Raw genomic sequence first — 13,798 nt, 5'->3', positions numbered from 1 at the left:
CTGTCTATGCAGCAATTATAGACCACTACTTCCAACCCCCAACTGCTGAACCAAAATTACTTCAATATGGTTTTTCGAAAGAATGCTTAAAGAAAGTTTATAACCTTCCCTTTGTTACCACGCTCGAAACAAAGCTTCAAATTTTTCAATATAAAATAATCCACAACATACTTCCAACTAGGCATTCCCTTTTCCGTATGAAGCTATGCGATGCCGAAATCTGTCAGCTATGCAAAATGCAACCGCAAACATTGCCTCGCTTATTTTACCTTTGTTCTGTAATTTCCAATTTCTGGTCTGCATTTCAAAATTGGTGGTTTGAAAGACATAAAAACATAATAAGTCTCACCGAACGTAATATCCTTTTTGGTTGGCATGATAACACCACAGAATCCGAAGACATTTTAAACTATGTCACCTTAGTGGCCAAGTATTATATCTTTTGCACTATCCAAGACAGCGATGATGTACCCTTTGACGGCTTTCCTTCTTTACTTAAGAACAAATTAAATACTTCACAACAAATGGCAGTTAAAAATAAAACCTCCGAAAATTTCAACAAAAAAAGGAAAGACTTTTTTTGAGTTTTTTTTTTTCATTTTACTTACTGAGTTAAGTTATTAATTAATTAAATTAATTATTAATTTGGTAATTGTTTCCTACTCAAAATGTACTTTGAATTAGTTTGTAATTCTCTTCTTTTTTGTATTGTTTTTTTTGTAACACACACCATTACCTTCTGTATTATCTTTTGTATCTCCTTTAATTGTCCTATTGTAGTTCATGTTGTATCAATAATAATAGTTATAATAATAATAATGATAATAATAATAATAAAAGCCGTTTAGTCGAAGTTACAATAGAGACCGCCATGAGAGGCAAAGTTGTTGGAAACGTTTAGAAAAGGAACTAAAGGCCGAAAGGTTAACTACAACAATGACTGCTGCCATAACCGAATTAGTTTCAAAAGTCGAATCTGACAAAGGCTGGTTTCGTTTTAGCCCCCAGGACATTACCATTTTAGGTTAGCAAGAAGTTCAGATATAAGCATAGATCCTCGAGTATCAATTTTTGTTATTTTTCAATTTTGTTGATGTAACTATATCCCAATGTTTAGAGGTGGCTGGACACAGACTGACTCTCCTGCACTTTGACGGATCAATACTGCAACTCTTTATCAACTGATGTTACAACTGGTGGTACAACACAAATGCCCAATTATTGGTGAAAAAGTTGTGGTCGTCTTCATAGCGTAATAGCTTACCCTGGCAACGCTTCAAACCGTTGCAAACATCCTTAATTTAGCTTTTTGTGCTCATAATTCAAAAACGTCTCAGTGAAACCCATTTTATTATCCAATTGTGACAGGCATATTAAGATACAACGTTGGATTCAGAGGCATTTTAAACTTTCGAAAATTTAAAGAGGCTCTGAACCCTACCCACAGGTTTTTTAAAGTTTTTCCCAAAAGCTGTATCAATTTGTTTTCTCTTGTTTTTGGACCATAAACTCTTAAAGGTAAGGGTTTTTTTAACTGGTTGAATCGTTCTCATGGTAACCTATTATGCCTTGAGGATTATCACAACTCGTTTAACACTGATTGGACATTTGTGTGATATTAATGTTGTACACAGTGACCAGGGCCGAAGCCAGAAACAAATTATGACTACTGCAGTGTCCAAGAAATGAGTTGTGACTGAGCCAATGTCCATGGTTCAATTCTCTTCCTGGGAATTTAGGGTGTTTCAGTGATGACTATAAACAACAAAAATGAAAAAAAAAAGACTGAGGCAAGTGCTTGGGTTTGCCTGTTACTAGCTACGACCCTGCACACACATCCCTTGATATAATGTGGTAGTATTGACCCGTCAAAGTATAACTGCTAGCAAGTGCTGGAAACTGTTACCTGTCACCTTAAACTATTTATGTCCTGACTATTTGTTTTCAATAGACAGTTACGAAACAATGAAAAGTTCCCTCCTCTCAATAAGTCTTGGTAGCGCGATATTCTTAACCACTGCTCCATATAACTATAGAGGTTTTGAGTAAATGCTCCGTATTTATTCATACCTATATCGTGCAACACTCTAAATTTAATTTTAACGCGGAATTTTGAATTCCATATTAATACCATAAAGAAGTGCAGAAGCCATTTTAAAAACATGCGGTATTTAATTGTCTCAACAAAGATAATAAAGGTAATTTACAATAGTACACTGCAGTAAGTTAAAGTAATTTTAACAGTTAAGTGTGGTTTTCACTGTCACGTAAACACAGGTACAAACATAATCATAACGGCATTGAGGACGCCCACAACACGAGCATCAGAACAAGCACATTTAAGTGAGGACAGCACAACACAAGTGTAAGCAGAAGCACAGGCGGAACAAAAGTTTTTGTTCTTCTTGTGCTTGTGCTTATATCAAGTGAGGACGCTCTGCTCTCGCACAAACATCATCATTGTCCGCCATCTCGTTTTATTGTATCGCGGAGGACCAAAAATGACGTAATTATTCATCTGCGCATGCCTATCTGCTAATGTTTGTGTTATGGGCGTCCTCAGTACCGTTTTTCTTATGTCGTAGTGAAAGCTAGGCTTTAAGTGCCCCTATGACCAAATTCTCGATATCCATATTTTTTAAAATTTTCATACACAATAGGTCTTTTCTAGATATCTTGCCAAATTTCAATCCATTATGAACATTGGAACTCACGTTTTTTGGACCTTTATTTCCGAGAATTTACAGCCGCCATTAATTTTCCTTGTTCCAAGTCTTGGTTGAGAATCGGAGTAAATGACGTCATTTACTCAAAAATACCACACGGGTTGGAATTATAACACGACGCCTGAAGGCGATTCCGTGGGATGTGTTGGCTAGTGAGCGTAGCATTGGATCTGGAATGAATTGTGCAGGAACAATAAACTGCCACGATTAGTCAGTTAGATCAGCCATAGAAAAGAGTTGGGAACGTAGTTCCCGGTGTTGTGCTCTGGCCTTGTCTTACGGGTCAGGGCTTCACATAGGGTTAACCTCATTGCACCTTTCCCCCTTGGACAGAATTGTTCAAGAAAAATTGCTATGATCCGTCTAATAGAAAACACTGTACAATGAAAAGACAATGTTATTATCTTAAATATCTCAACTGCTCAGAAATGAGACATTTCCTATCAGTTTGTGTAACAGGTAAAAGTAATTCACTTCTAGTTAATGTTTGGACTAGATCCATATTCCGTATCCCGTTAATTTTTCTTCAGTCCGCGATCAACAATTTTTCTACAAAGATATTCGGGGATATTCTCGGGCCACTGTAAGGCGTAAATTGAGGGTCTGAATGGGGTTAACCGACTAGCGACAAAGGGCGAAAAATATTACTGACTACCGACAAAACGAGGAGAAAATACCCGACTAGCAACTAAAAATTAACTCAGATTTACCGACAACCGACAAAGTACGTAATGAAATTTTAACCGACAACCAACACGTGGATCGCCCATTCAGACCCTTTAAATTTGTTTTTGGATATCTTTATTTTTATTATTATTTTTTAAATTGGACGGGCATACCCATATTACTAAGGATTTGGGTATCCCCTTACTTTTTGGCCGATCTAACGCGATCTTGGCGAGTTATCGTTCCCTGAGAAGCTGGCAAACAACAAAGAACACAACACAGCAACAGGGTAAGTGAATTTTATTCGTAAAATATAAGAATAATTGAATTTTAAAGCAAACCCGTTGCGTTCCCATACAAACCCCCTTAAATCGAATTATAACACAACACGGTGTCACCGCTTATAAGAAAGAGTCACGTCCAAGGTAATCTAATATAGAGCTTTGGCTTCCTATGGTTTCGTATACCGTTTTTTAAAATGCGGACTCGGATCAGACAGTCTGTTATAAATTGCGACTATTTTCAGAGACATGATGTGTTTATATCAAGCTAAAGAACACTTTAATTTATTGAGACAAAGCTTCGAAAGAAGATAAACGGTTTTGAGTAGATTCACTTGCCCCAGTTTTACGCTTTCGGTGGTTTGGGTATCCCCAGGTATCCCTACTGGGGATATACCCAAATCACAGGGATACCCAAATCACAGTAGGTAGTGACACTGGGCCTAAACGCCGGACGTGTTCAATCGATGAAACCGATAATCAATTGCAATTGATATCAATCGATAGAAATTAATAAATTGTATCGGAAATCGATAAAAATCAAGAAAGGGATAAGTTGCGAGAAATCAATAATTATCGATTTTTAAATTAACATGATCGATTTTATCGAACTTATCGATTTTTTCAGCGCAAAAGTCTCCACTTATTATAGGGCAGCGAAACATCAGAAAATAAACAGAGTTTATACTAAGGGTAGGTTCCTTCAGGATTATCCGAGATCACTGACTCGGATCATAGTGCAATAAGGGAGCTGATGAATCGTTGTCCAGAGTGTTTAAAATAAATTCTTGAACTCATTTGCTTAATTCTGATGATCTTGTTATTTGCGCTAACTTACTCCAGGCTATGAGCGGGTTAGAAGGTCTTAAATACGGGTGTATGACCAGGTTGTAAGGGTAACTCAAGATGTCCCAACAAGCTTAACACTGAAGTACATGACAAAGCGAAGAAATATAGACGATAGGTTTAACGTCGGCAAAAATCGAGGCAAAACACAGCTAGTTTCTGAAAAGCTGCCTCTGAAGAAGCAGATTTTTGGATTTACTAGTGTCAACAATACACGGTCCTTGCTGAGGGCGATAAAATCGATAAATCGATAAATTCGATATCCTAAAAAACGTCGATGGTTGTGAGTATCGATTTCTATCGATTGATCAATAAAGTCGATAACGTTTAATTAAGAATTATCGATCGTTATCGAGTTATCGTACGGTTTTCCGATGTCGACTTCTATCGATTGAACACGTCGGGCAAACGAGCTGCCTTTTTGAACTAATCACCGAAAATTTGTTATGTTAAACATGAAACAAGCGGAAAACAGATAAACAACTACAGATTACTTGGTTTACAAAAATTCCGTCAGATTTCAATTTCATGCTATGGCGAGTAAAGCTACAACTGAGAGGCTGATGTTAAATGTCGGAGCGACTTAGAACGCATGTGCCTGACATGTGAACAGCATCAGTTACCTTTGAACAATAAAAACTTAGTGATGGTGTTATTTTTGGCAGCTTGTGCTCACAATAAATAAGTGTATAAATCGCTGTCATTGTTTCTTCTAGCAATGATCAAAAACCCCTGTCAACTTTAACCTCTGAAAAGCTGTGAAACGTTTCAGTTCTCAGTAAATTCGTGAAGGAACGCAAGGAATGAAAACATTCATTAATGAACGAAGAAAGAACAGTTTGTGTTTTTTTGTAACTTCTTTCACGTTGCGGTTAAACACAAATTGCCAAGCCATCATTAAAGATCTGGACGCCAAATATGAGCAGGTTTTAAAATTAGATCTGGATACATATTTTGGTGTTTTTTTAGAGGCGCAATTCCAATCTTTCAGCTTGGTTTATCTCAGTTATGATTTATGTTGTTATGAGAGTAAATCCATGCATGGCGCGCTACAAAAGTGCAACTGATATTATTGGCCCGTTGTCAGCTATCTTGATCTTCAGAATTAAAAAAAAAACACGAGGGACTTTAAAACAAAAGAGGGACAGAGAAACAACACGAAACGTCGGAATATGGAGTTCGTTGGTGTCTTACAGGGACACAGTCAGCAGCAGCGCTAGCTATCTTCTTCAGAGAGGTGTTCTCATTAAAGAGAGCACATGTAAGGAGAAACAAGTGAAATTCAGCTGGGACCAGCGAGACAGCCGTGTCAGCCTTACAGCGGTGTTCGATTAGAGAGGTGACATTTCTTTATCATTAATTTCCTGTTTATTGACGCAAACAGTGATACCCAGTGCCCCCCTGTCAATCATCACTTGAGCACAGGGGTGAGCACAGATAGGTCTTGGTGTTTATTTCACGGTGCCGCATTTTTTGGAACCATATTACTAATAATTGCGACACTAGGTCAAAACAAGATCATTCAGTTTTTACTAAACACACAACACTTTCTGAGATCTTTATTTCAAACTCTAACATGTCTTCGATTGCGACAGCTGTTTTTAAAGTCACTATTGGCTGGCTGGTGGATAAAGGCAGAGATAAGGCGGCGGAGAAGCTGAAAGATGGCGATGTGACGGATCAAAAATTTCGTGCATTGATAGTCCGCGAAATCGACGATATTAAGTCCAAGTTGGATGGATTGTCAAGAAAAGATTTGGGAGCAAGTATTAGCTTCTTTGAGGAAGGAATCGAGTTGTTGTATGATTTTTTTGTCAAAGCAAGGTCCGGAAGCGAGCACAGCGCGGCAACAACACAAGCAGCTTATGATGAAGCATTTTCTCTCGCCGTACGAATGGGAACGTTGGAGCTTACTGACCTGGATAGATCAGCTGTGGAGGCGCTTTCCAAAGCAAAGAAGAGATTTGAAGATTCTCGCAGAAAAGCAACAGAGGCCTTTAAAAATGAAGCTCTAGCAACGTCCGACCGCATTCTAGCAATGCAGTATCGAGTTATGGCGACAATACTGGAGACAGTAGACAATCCCGAGCACGCAATAGCACCATGTAGAGTGTGCGTTAAGGAACTGAACTATTTGTCAGCAGTTCAGAAAAATTTTGATGTTCAGCTCAAGAAAGGCCTCCAGGCAGCAATGAGTTTGTTTGGTAAAGACGAACGCGGGAAGATCATTTCCGGTGTCTGTCACGCGAATCGTTTCATCTACGATGTCACGCAAACAGTCGGGAAAGACGTCCACCTCTGTATCTGGCCTGCTGTTGATATCGGAGAAGACAAAGTGGATCCATTGCGTGACGAGAGAGTAGCAGAAGTTCTGCGTAAACAGGGCATGGAACACTGTTTAGTTACGCCATCTTCATTTGGTCAGGAGGGTGAAGAGGAGCACAAGCTGAAGAACCCGAGTGGAATCGCTACAAACTCCAGCGGACAATTCATTGTTGGAGAGTATGAAAATGACGTAAAGATGTTTGACCCTAGTGGTCATGATCAGTTCATAAAACATTTCAACGTCCCTAATGATGACGTTGAAACAAAGTTATATACTTTTGATGTAGCCACAGACAACCAGGACAACATCTATGTACTGGTCAGATACGAGAAGGAGACTGGATCTAAGGGATTGGTTGTTTATGAATTTAGCAACACCGCTGGCCTGTATCACGAGTTTTCTGTGAGGGGAGAGGACTGGGGCAGACTGACAGTCACCAACAGTCAAGTACTGGTACTGAGTAGCCGCAGTGTGGCTGTGTACGATACCGATGGATTGTTTGTTCGTTCTTTTGGACAAGGAACACTGAAGTATGCGAGGGATATCACTGCTGCTAATGATGGCCGTGTTATGGTAGTGGATGATTACTGTGTTCACATATTCAGTGAAGACGGCGTCCATTTGAACAAGTTTAAACTCCAAGGACGTTATTGGTCTCCAGGAATTGCATTTCACCGGGGGAGTGAACATGTCGTCATCGCTGGTGTGGAAGGAAAGCTACTCCCCTCTGGTCTCCTGCATGTGGAAATATTCACCAAAGATGGCGACTTTGTGCGCAGTACTCAAATCCATGAAGAACCAATTTGCTTCAGTACAGGAATGACAGTGACCATGGATGGACGAATTGCTGTGCTTCAGAAGGATACCGATCGCAAATGGAAGGTACTTGTTATATAAAACATTAAAAGTAATATGATGTTATGAGGCTGTACCTGAACATTTTCTTGTGTATTAAAAGAAAGGAAATTAGCTACAGAATGCAGGGCCACTTTGGACCAACTCGTTTGCAAGAGTCAAAACCTTTTAGGAAAGAAAGAAGCATAATACAATAGGCACTTTTGTGACTCAATGAGATGTAAATAAGTGGCCCTGTATTTTGTAGTTTCCCAAACTTGGATCTAAAATATAACCATTAGCTAGGGAAAGTGATCTTAATGAATTTTAGCAGTAGTTCAATTTACTTTAGAGGCATCACTGCCAGTGTTTTTCTGTAATGCATTTAAAACTGGAGTAAATTTATAGACTTAAAATGCATCAGTCAATTACATCAGTGTCTATCTCCCTCCTGGGCAATGGCAGGGCATTCTGCTCATGTCTTAAGGTGATTCCTCACATTTGCATTGCGCATCCTTACTGCACATAATTTATGGCATCACTAGCGTGCGCTCGTGCGCGCGCACATTGAAAACATGGCGGATTTGCCTTGATTTTGAGTTCTGCCAGTTGAAAAATGGCTATAGCTCACTAACGAGCTTGGGCACCCCAATTTTTTTTCCAGTCGTTTTAATCAACTAATCATTAGCTTTGCGTGAGAAAAGACTGGTCTGATTTTTATTGCTGAAAATTGAAGAAATAAGGAATATAGCAGCTGCACTGTGGTCTTTTCTATTTTGTAGTTTGATAGCCGTGGTGAGCAATTTGGTTCCAATATTTTAACAAAGATTCAGCTGTCTGTCAAAATTAAACTAAAAAGTTTACTTGTCTCCGACGCAAGTATTGACTGTAGTTTGAGGTATGTTTTCATGAGTCTGGGCTCACAAAGATTTTACAGTAATTTGGAATGCGTTCTTGTAATAAGCATTAAATAATGCCGAAATGGGATATTTTCAATGCCACACTGCCCCTTAACGAGCAGGGGCACCCCCCATTTTTATTTCATAATTAAAGTTCTCATATGATAAATATTCCGTGGACAAAGTTTGAACAAAAATCTGTTGACAGTTTTATTTCAGGGGAATTACCTTAATCCTAGTCATTCAAAATTTTATCTAAATCCTCTTCACAGGCACTTCAAAAATGTAAAAAGCACCCACCAGTTTGTTAACAACCTTACACTGCTAGGCTACTCGCTATCAACAACAGACAGATTTACACTGAAACTCAATAAAAACACGGAGAATATTTTTCCTATTTCTTATGGAAAGTTCTGTGACAAAAAAAGAAAACAACTTGTCTACTTTGATCATCAAAATATAAATTTTCTTTGCTTGCAGTATCATTACGTCAACAACTTGTGTTAGTTCTGTTTCTATAGAGTTCCAGAAACACAATGTTAAACCAATCAGTGTGTGTACTTTCTTTGTGCTATTTTCTAAATAAAAAAAAAAACAAATCTTCTCACCCGATATTGTGGCCACTGGAAGAATAAACACACATGTGAACAGGAGTCTACAGGACCGTTTGATATGATTTATCAAATTTTGAGCAGTGTTATTTTCCAGCTGAGCCTGGGTGCAGAGTATTTAGCTTTGTTCTTGCTCTCCCCCTTATCCTTAGACTACGAGTAGTCCCTCTTTCGCTTAGTCCGTCGTGCGTGACGCGAAAGAAATTCGCTAGAAAAAAATGGCCGCGCGAAATCCTGGGGCCTAGGAGCGCGCGAAAGGAGGGACTACCGCCTAAGCCCAAGAGTTTACCCTTTCACGGCCGAGTGATTTTCCGGTGTAGGATTTCTCTTGACGTCCTCTTATTATCGCCTGTTATCAATAGCCCCCGGGAGATCTGAATAAAATTGCTCTACTCTACTCTTCAAGTAGCCAGGCAAAAACATATGCCGTGAGAAGTATATCTTCGTTCAGTGTTCGTTCAGCGAAACTGTCAAAGAAGTTTTAAAAAGAAGACGACGAATGAGGCCTCTTGTAACGATTTTCGCTGCGTCTAAAAGTTATTGCGAAAATTTCAAGAGAGTTTCAACCGAGAATTTACATTATACATTATTAACCGCGCGGCCATGGGCCAAGCGCGGTTCATGGTTTACCCGTGGTTTTTTTTTTTTTTTTTTTCGATTTGTAGGCGACCAGACCCAAGCTTGCACTCGGCCAAATTTTGAGTCACGCAACCTGTGATGTTTACTCGCCAAAAGCTGTTGAAACATTAATAAATCTCATCTCCGACACTGACTTTTGCGGGAAAAAATCAAAAACCCACCGCTTGTCAAAAATTATATTTTTTCAGCAGAAATTTCGCTCGGAACATATACATATATATATTCGTTTGAATCATCGATGAAATGACCTTTTCCGGATATTTTTTCCTTCGGGGTCAACAAAAACCTCCGGTTACAAAATCACGCCGAACCCACACGTTGCAAAAAAAATCTCTTCAAAACCCTGATTTCGAAGCGATATTTCACTTAAGCGTTAATAGCTACCACACATCGGCAGGCGGTAAATCTATTCCTTAACAATCCAGCTTTATCGTGTTAAAATTTCAGCGAAATCGAACAAAACCAGAATTAATTGGAATTTTTTTGTGACCTCACTCCAGACTTGACATAACAAAGGAAGCCACGGTCGCCCATAGCAACCGAAAAACACGAACATAACAAAGCCGACGTTTCGGCCAAACAACTCCAGAATTATCGCCTGAGAGCTTAAACTTGAATGGGAACATCTTTTCCGAACTTTTTTCAACTGATTTAGACGAAAGACTGACCTCGGCGGGTTACAAAAAAGACCAAGAGAAAAAACAGAACAAGACAGCAGAACAAGCCGATAATATTTCATCGCGTGGCTTTTGGCACGAAAACGAAAATACAGCTTACTTCTGGATAAATTCAGCCTTAGAAGCCAGCAACTGGTCCCAAATTACTTTCTGTATCCTTACAGATGTCCTGATTTCCATCTCCGAAAGTTTTGCCCCAATTTTGAGCAAATAAAGATTTCGCCGATGGCGACCGCCATTACGGTGGCTTGCATACTAAATTAGCTAACTTAACAAAATTCTCCCGAGGGGGGGATATGACAAATTTGATGAGAATCGAAAGTAACGCCAATTTTCTGTCACGTTTTCAATCTGTGGTCACTGGAGTGACCAAAATCGATACATCGGTCGGGATAGGGTTTTTTTTATATGACTTGTGTGACTACTTTGCTAGCCCTTTACTCGTGGAAAACACCAATTAACTTTAATCATGACTTTTAAGAAAGAAAGCTGTTGTTAATAGTGTTATTATTGTGTAGTTCGTATCGTTCATGCCCATACATATCCCATACTATGCCAATATATTTAGGGACTAAACGTCCAAAGTTTGTTGACAAAAAATGTTTTTTGTCACTGGAGTCAGGATTATGTTTTGATTAGGAAGACAGTCTTAACTTTCATCAATCATGACAAGCTTCTTTTACAGCAATTTAAAAAGCTTTGAGAGCAATTTGCAATGCTTCAAACGACTACGGGGAAGACTTCTTTGTGGACTGGCTACATATCAGGAATGGAGAGCTTGTGAGGTGGAGGTACAGGCAAACTAAAAGTTGTAAAGAAAACTTAAGGGCTGCTTTGATCTTGTGGTGTTTTTCTGTGAGTGGATCTTTCTACTAAAATTTGACCTTTTTGTAAAAGAGAGCTTTTAGGTAGTATTTAGTTTATCAAATCAAGGGATATAAGGCTAATGTTATGATTACAGAGAGCTCAACCACGAAACTGGCTTTGATTGACTGAAATTCGTATTGTTTGGACCTGTACGTTTTAAGCTGCATGAAGCAACTGGGGGCTAGGTGCACCTTAAACTACTGCTAAACTCTAGAGTGTGTTAAGTACTTTCCTGGATTGGTTTTTAACAATGCCGTTTGTAGACACTCTAATGATTCTTACATTTACCATAAACAAATTAACAATCAGCCAGTCACTTGCCTTGTGCGCCTTCCTGATATCCTGTGATATTAATTATTCAGGTGTCCAGGGTCTCAGAATAGATAGTGCACAGATAATCAGTGTCTTTAGAGCAAGGTTAACATTTGAATGAGAGCTTTTCTCTCAAATTATAGAATGGTGTGAGTTGTCAGACTATTAACGGGTGTGTGAATTGTTGTTTAGCAGAATACAGCTAAGAGTTGTGTCAGTATGCATCACACACATGCAGAAAACTGCTCACTTAACTTCTTGTTAAGCTTATGGTGTGCAAAATCTCCTAAATTTAGTGTGTGCCACCTGTTTATAAGTACAGTATATTTGTAAATATGATATGTATCTGTGAGAATACATTTTCTCATTCTGTTAAAAGAACAGTTTAATTTTTCATGTAGTTCAGTTGACTTGTAAGCAATCATAAATTACCTTCCTGAGATTCTGTCTAATTTAGCTAACTACTCTACTTTCTGATCAAAGTAGGAAAATGAGATTTTTTGAGGTATACACCTTTTTCCAACATGGCAACCAATTTATTATTCTTTTGTCTGCATGTTAATTAGCCCTCTTTGCCTCATTTTCGCTTCAAAATTCTTTTGTATTTTGTACATGTTGACAAGGTAAAGAGGGCTAATTACCATGTAAACAAAAGAATAATAAACTGGCTGCCATTTTGGAATAAGGTGTACACTGCAACCTGAAGATAGGTATTATTCATTTTTTTATATACTATTGGTAATCAGATACTGTAAGTAAATAGACAGCATAAAACAAGCTACTAAATTATGTAGAATACATGCACAGGTATCTCAAGTTTAGTAATCCAATCATAGAACACTTAATATTATAATATAATGCTTGTGTAATGCTAGAGGGTGTACAATATAACACACACTGTGATTGGATAATAGTTGGGGCCAGATTTTCCTATTATGCCCATGGGCATTACAAGCTATGTTCCCTAATGCCCGGCCACCTTCCAAAAAACAACAGCAAATGTTACCATGAGCCATATTGTTTCTCACTCTCTGAGGATTGTACTTGGAAAATGTGGCCCTTGTAGAGACCAGAAATAGACTATAAACAATCCGTACTTCGCTTAGTCCCTGGTGTGTGACATGAAAGAAAACCTTGAGGAAAGAATTGATGCACAAAATTCTGGGGGTGAGAAGTTTGTGAAAGGAGCACATCTCTCCGTCAGGATTTTGCGCGGCCATTTTTTCCTCAAGGATTTTGTTACAGTCACGCTTGATGGACTAAGTGAAAGAGAGAATACTTGTAGTCTAGTCCAGAAAGGCCTCCAGTAATTTTCTCCCAATAATACCCTTGTGCTTGGAGGAGTAATTATTAACTAGTAATGTGCATAGCAAGTCAATGACAGCAAGCCATGGTAGATCTAGGGAAGGGGGCCTGGGCTCCCCTTTGCATCGTCCTCATAATTGGAGCAAGGATTGACCTGTCCTAATTCTGTCTTTGCTCCTGCCTCCCCTTCCCCCATCTTTTGAACTCCTCTAGATTTTCCAATGGCAAGTATAGGGAACTGTGAGATTGTGTGATTACATTCTCATATTTTGTTAATCAGTTTGATCATCACTTGTAAATATTTCATTTGTATTGTTGTGTGCCATGCAAGTTTCTCTTGTATTTTTGTTGCTGCAATAAAATGTAATGTTTAGTTATCCCCTAAGTTTCACGTCTTCACTACTGTTGTAAATTATTTTATTATAGTCACATTATCACCACCCCCCTCCCTTCTGTCTTCTGCCTTCGCAAGTGATTCACACATCCTTCATTCAGGACTCATTTTGGCTCATAGTAGCTAGCTGTGTTTTTACCTGATTGATATTTTCATTACTGGAAGAAATTGAAAGTGTAGACGGCTTTGTCTGATGTATGAACTCTAGTGTGTTTGAGTTTTCAAATCTATGTGTAAATACACCCCTGGGGGTGGGGATAACACAATCCCGTGTTTTTTTTTCTTCAATGTTCTTGAACCTGTTTAGAGGTAATGGAAAACTGATACTGCAAAGCTTCAGAAGTGACTCCATCCCCATAAAATGTTTGGTTTCCATCTCCTTCCCTTTTTAGTGGGTTGGTCGGACGGGAAAAAT

General features: G+C 38.7%; 1 protein-coding gene across 1 annotated transcript; it reads left to right on the top strand.

Annotated features, from left to right (window-relative positions):
* The first annotated feature begins 5,396 nt into the window (after nt 1-5,396).
* LOC145486286 (uncharacterized) lies at nt 5,397-11,028 on the top strand. Its single transcript, XM_081464926.1, has one exon. It carries the CDS (start codon nt 6,096-6,098, stop codon nt 7,740-7,742), a length of 1,647 nt encoding a protein of 548 aa, XP_081321052.1. The 5' UTR covers nt 5,397-6,095; the 3' UTR covers nt 7,743-11,028.
* Nucleotides 11,029-13,798: the final 2,770 nt, after the last annotated feature.

This window comes from Orbicella franksi, chromosome 5 (genome assembly GCF_964199315.1).
Source record: "Orbicella franksi chromosome 5, jaOrbFran1.1, whole genome shotgun sequence".
NCBI lineage: Eukaryota > Metazoa > Cnidaria > Anthozoa > Scleractinia > Merulinidae > Orbicella > Orbicella franksi.
This window is presented reverse-complemented; position numbering and strand designations above follow the sequence as displayed.

Bases quoted from the DNA above. Each gene is read 5' to 3' on its own strand.
- LOC145486286 (XM_081464926.1), top strand. From the start codon at position 6,096: ATGTCTTCGATTGCGACAGCTGTTTTTAAAGTCACTATTGGCTGGCTG.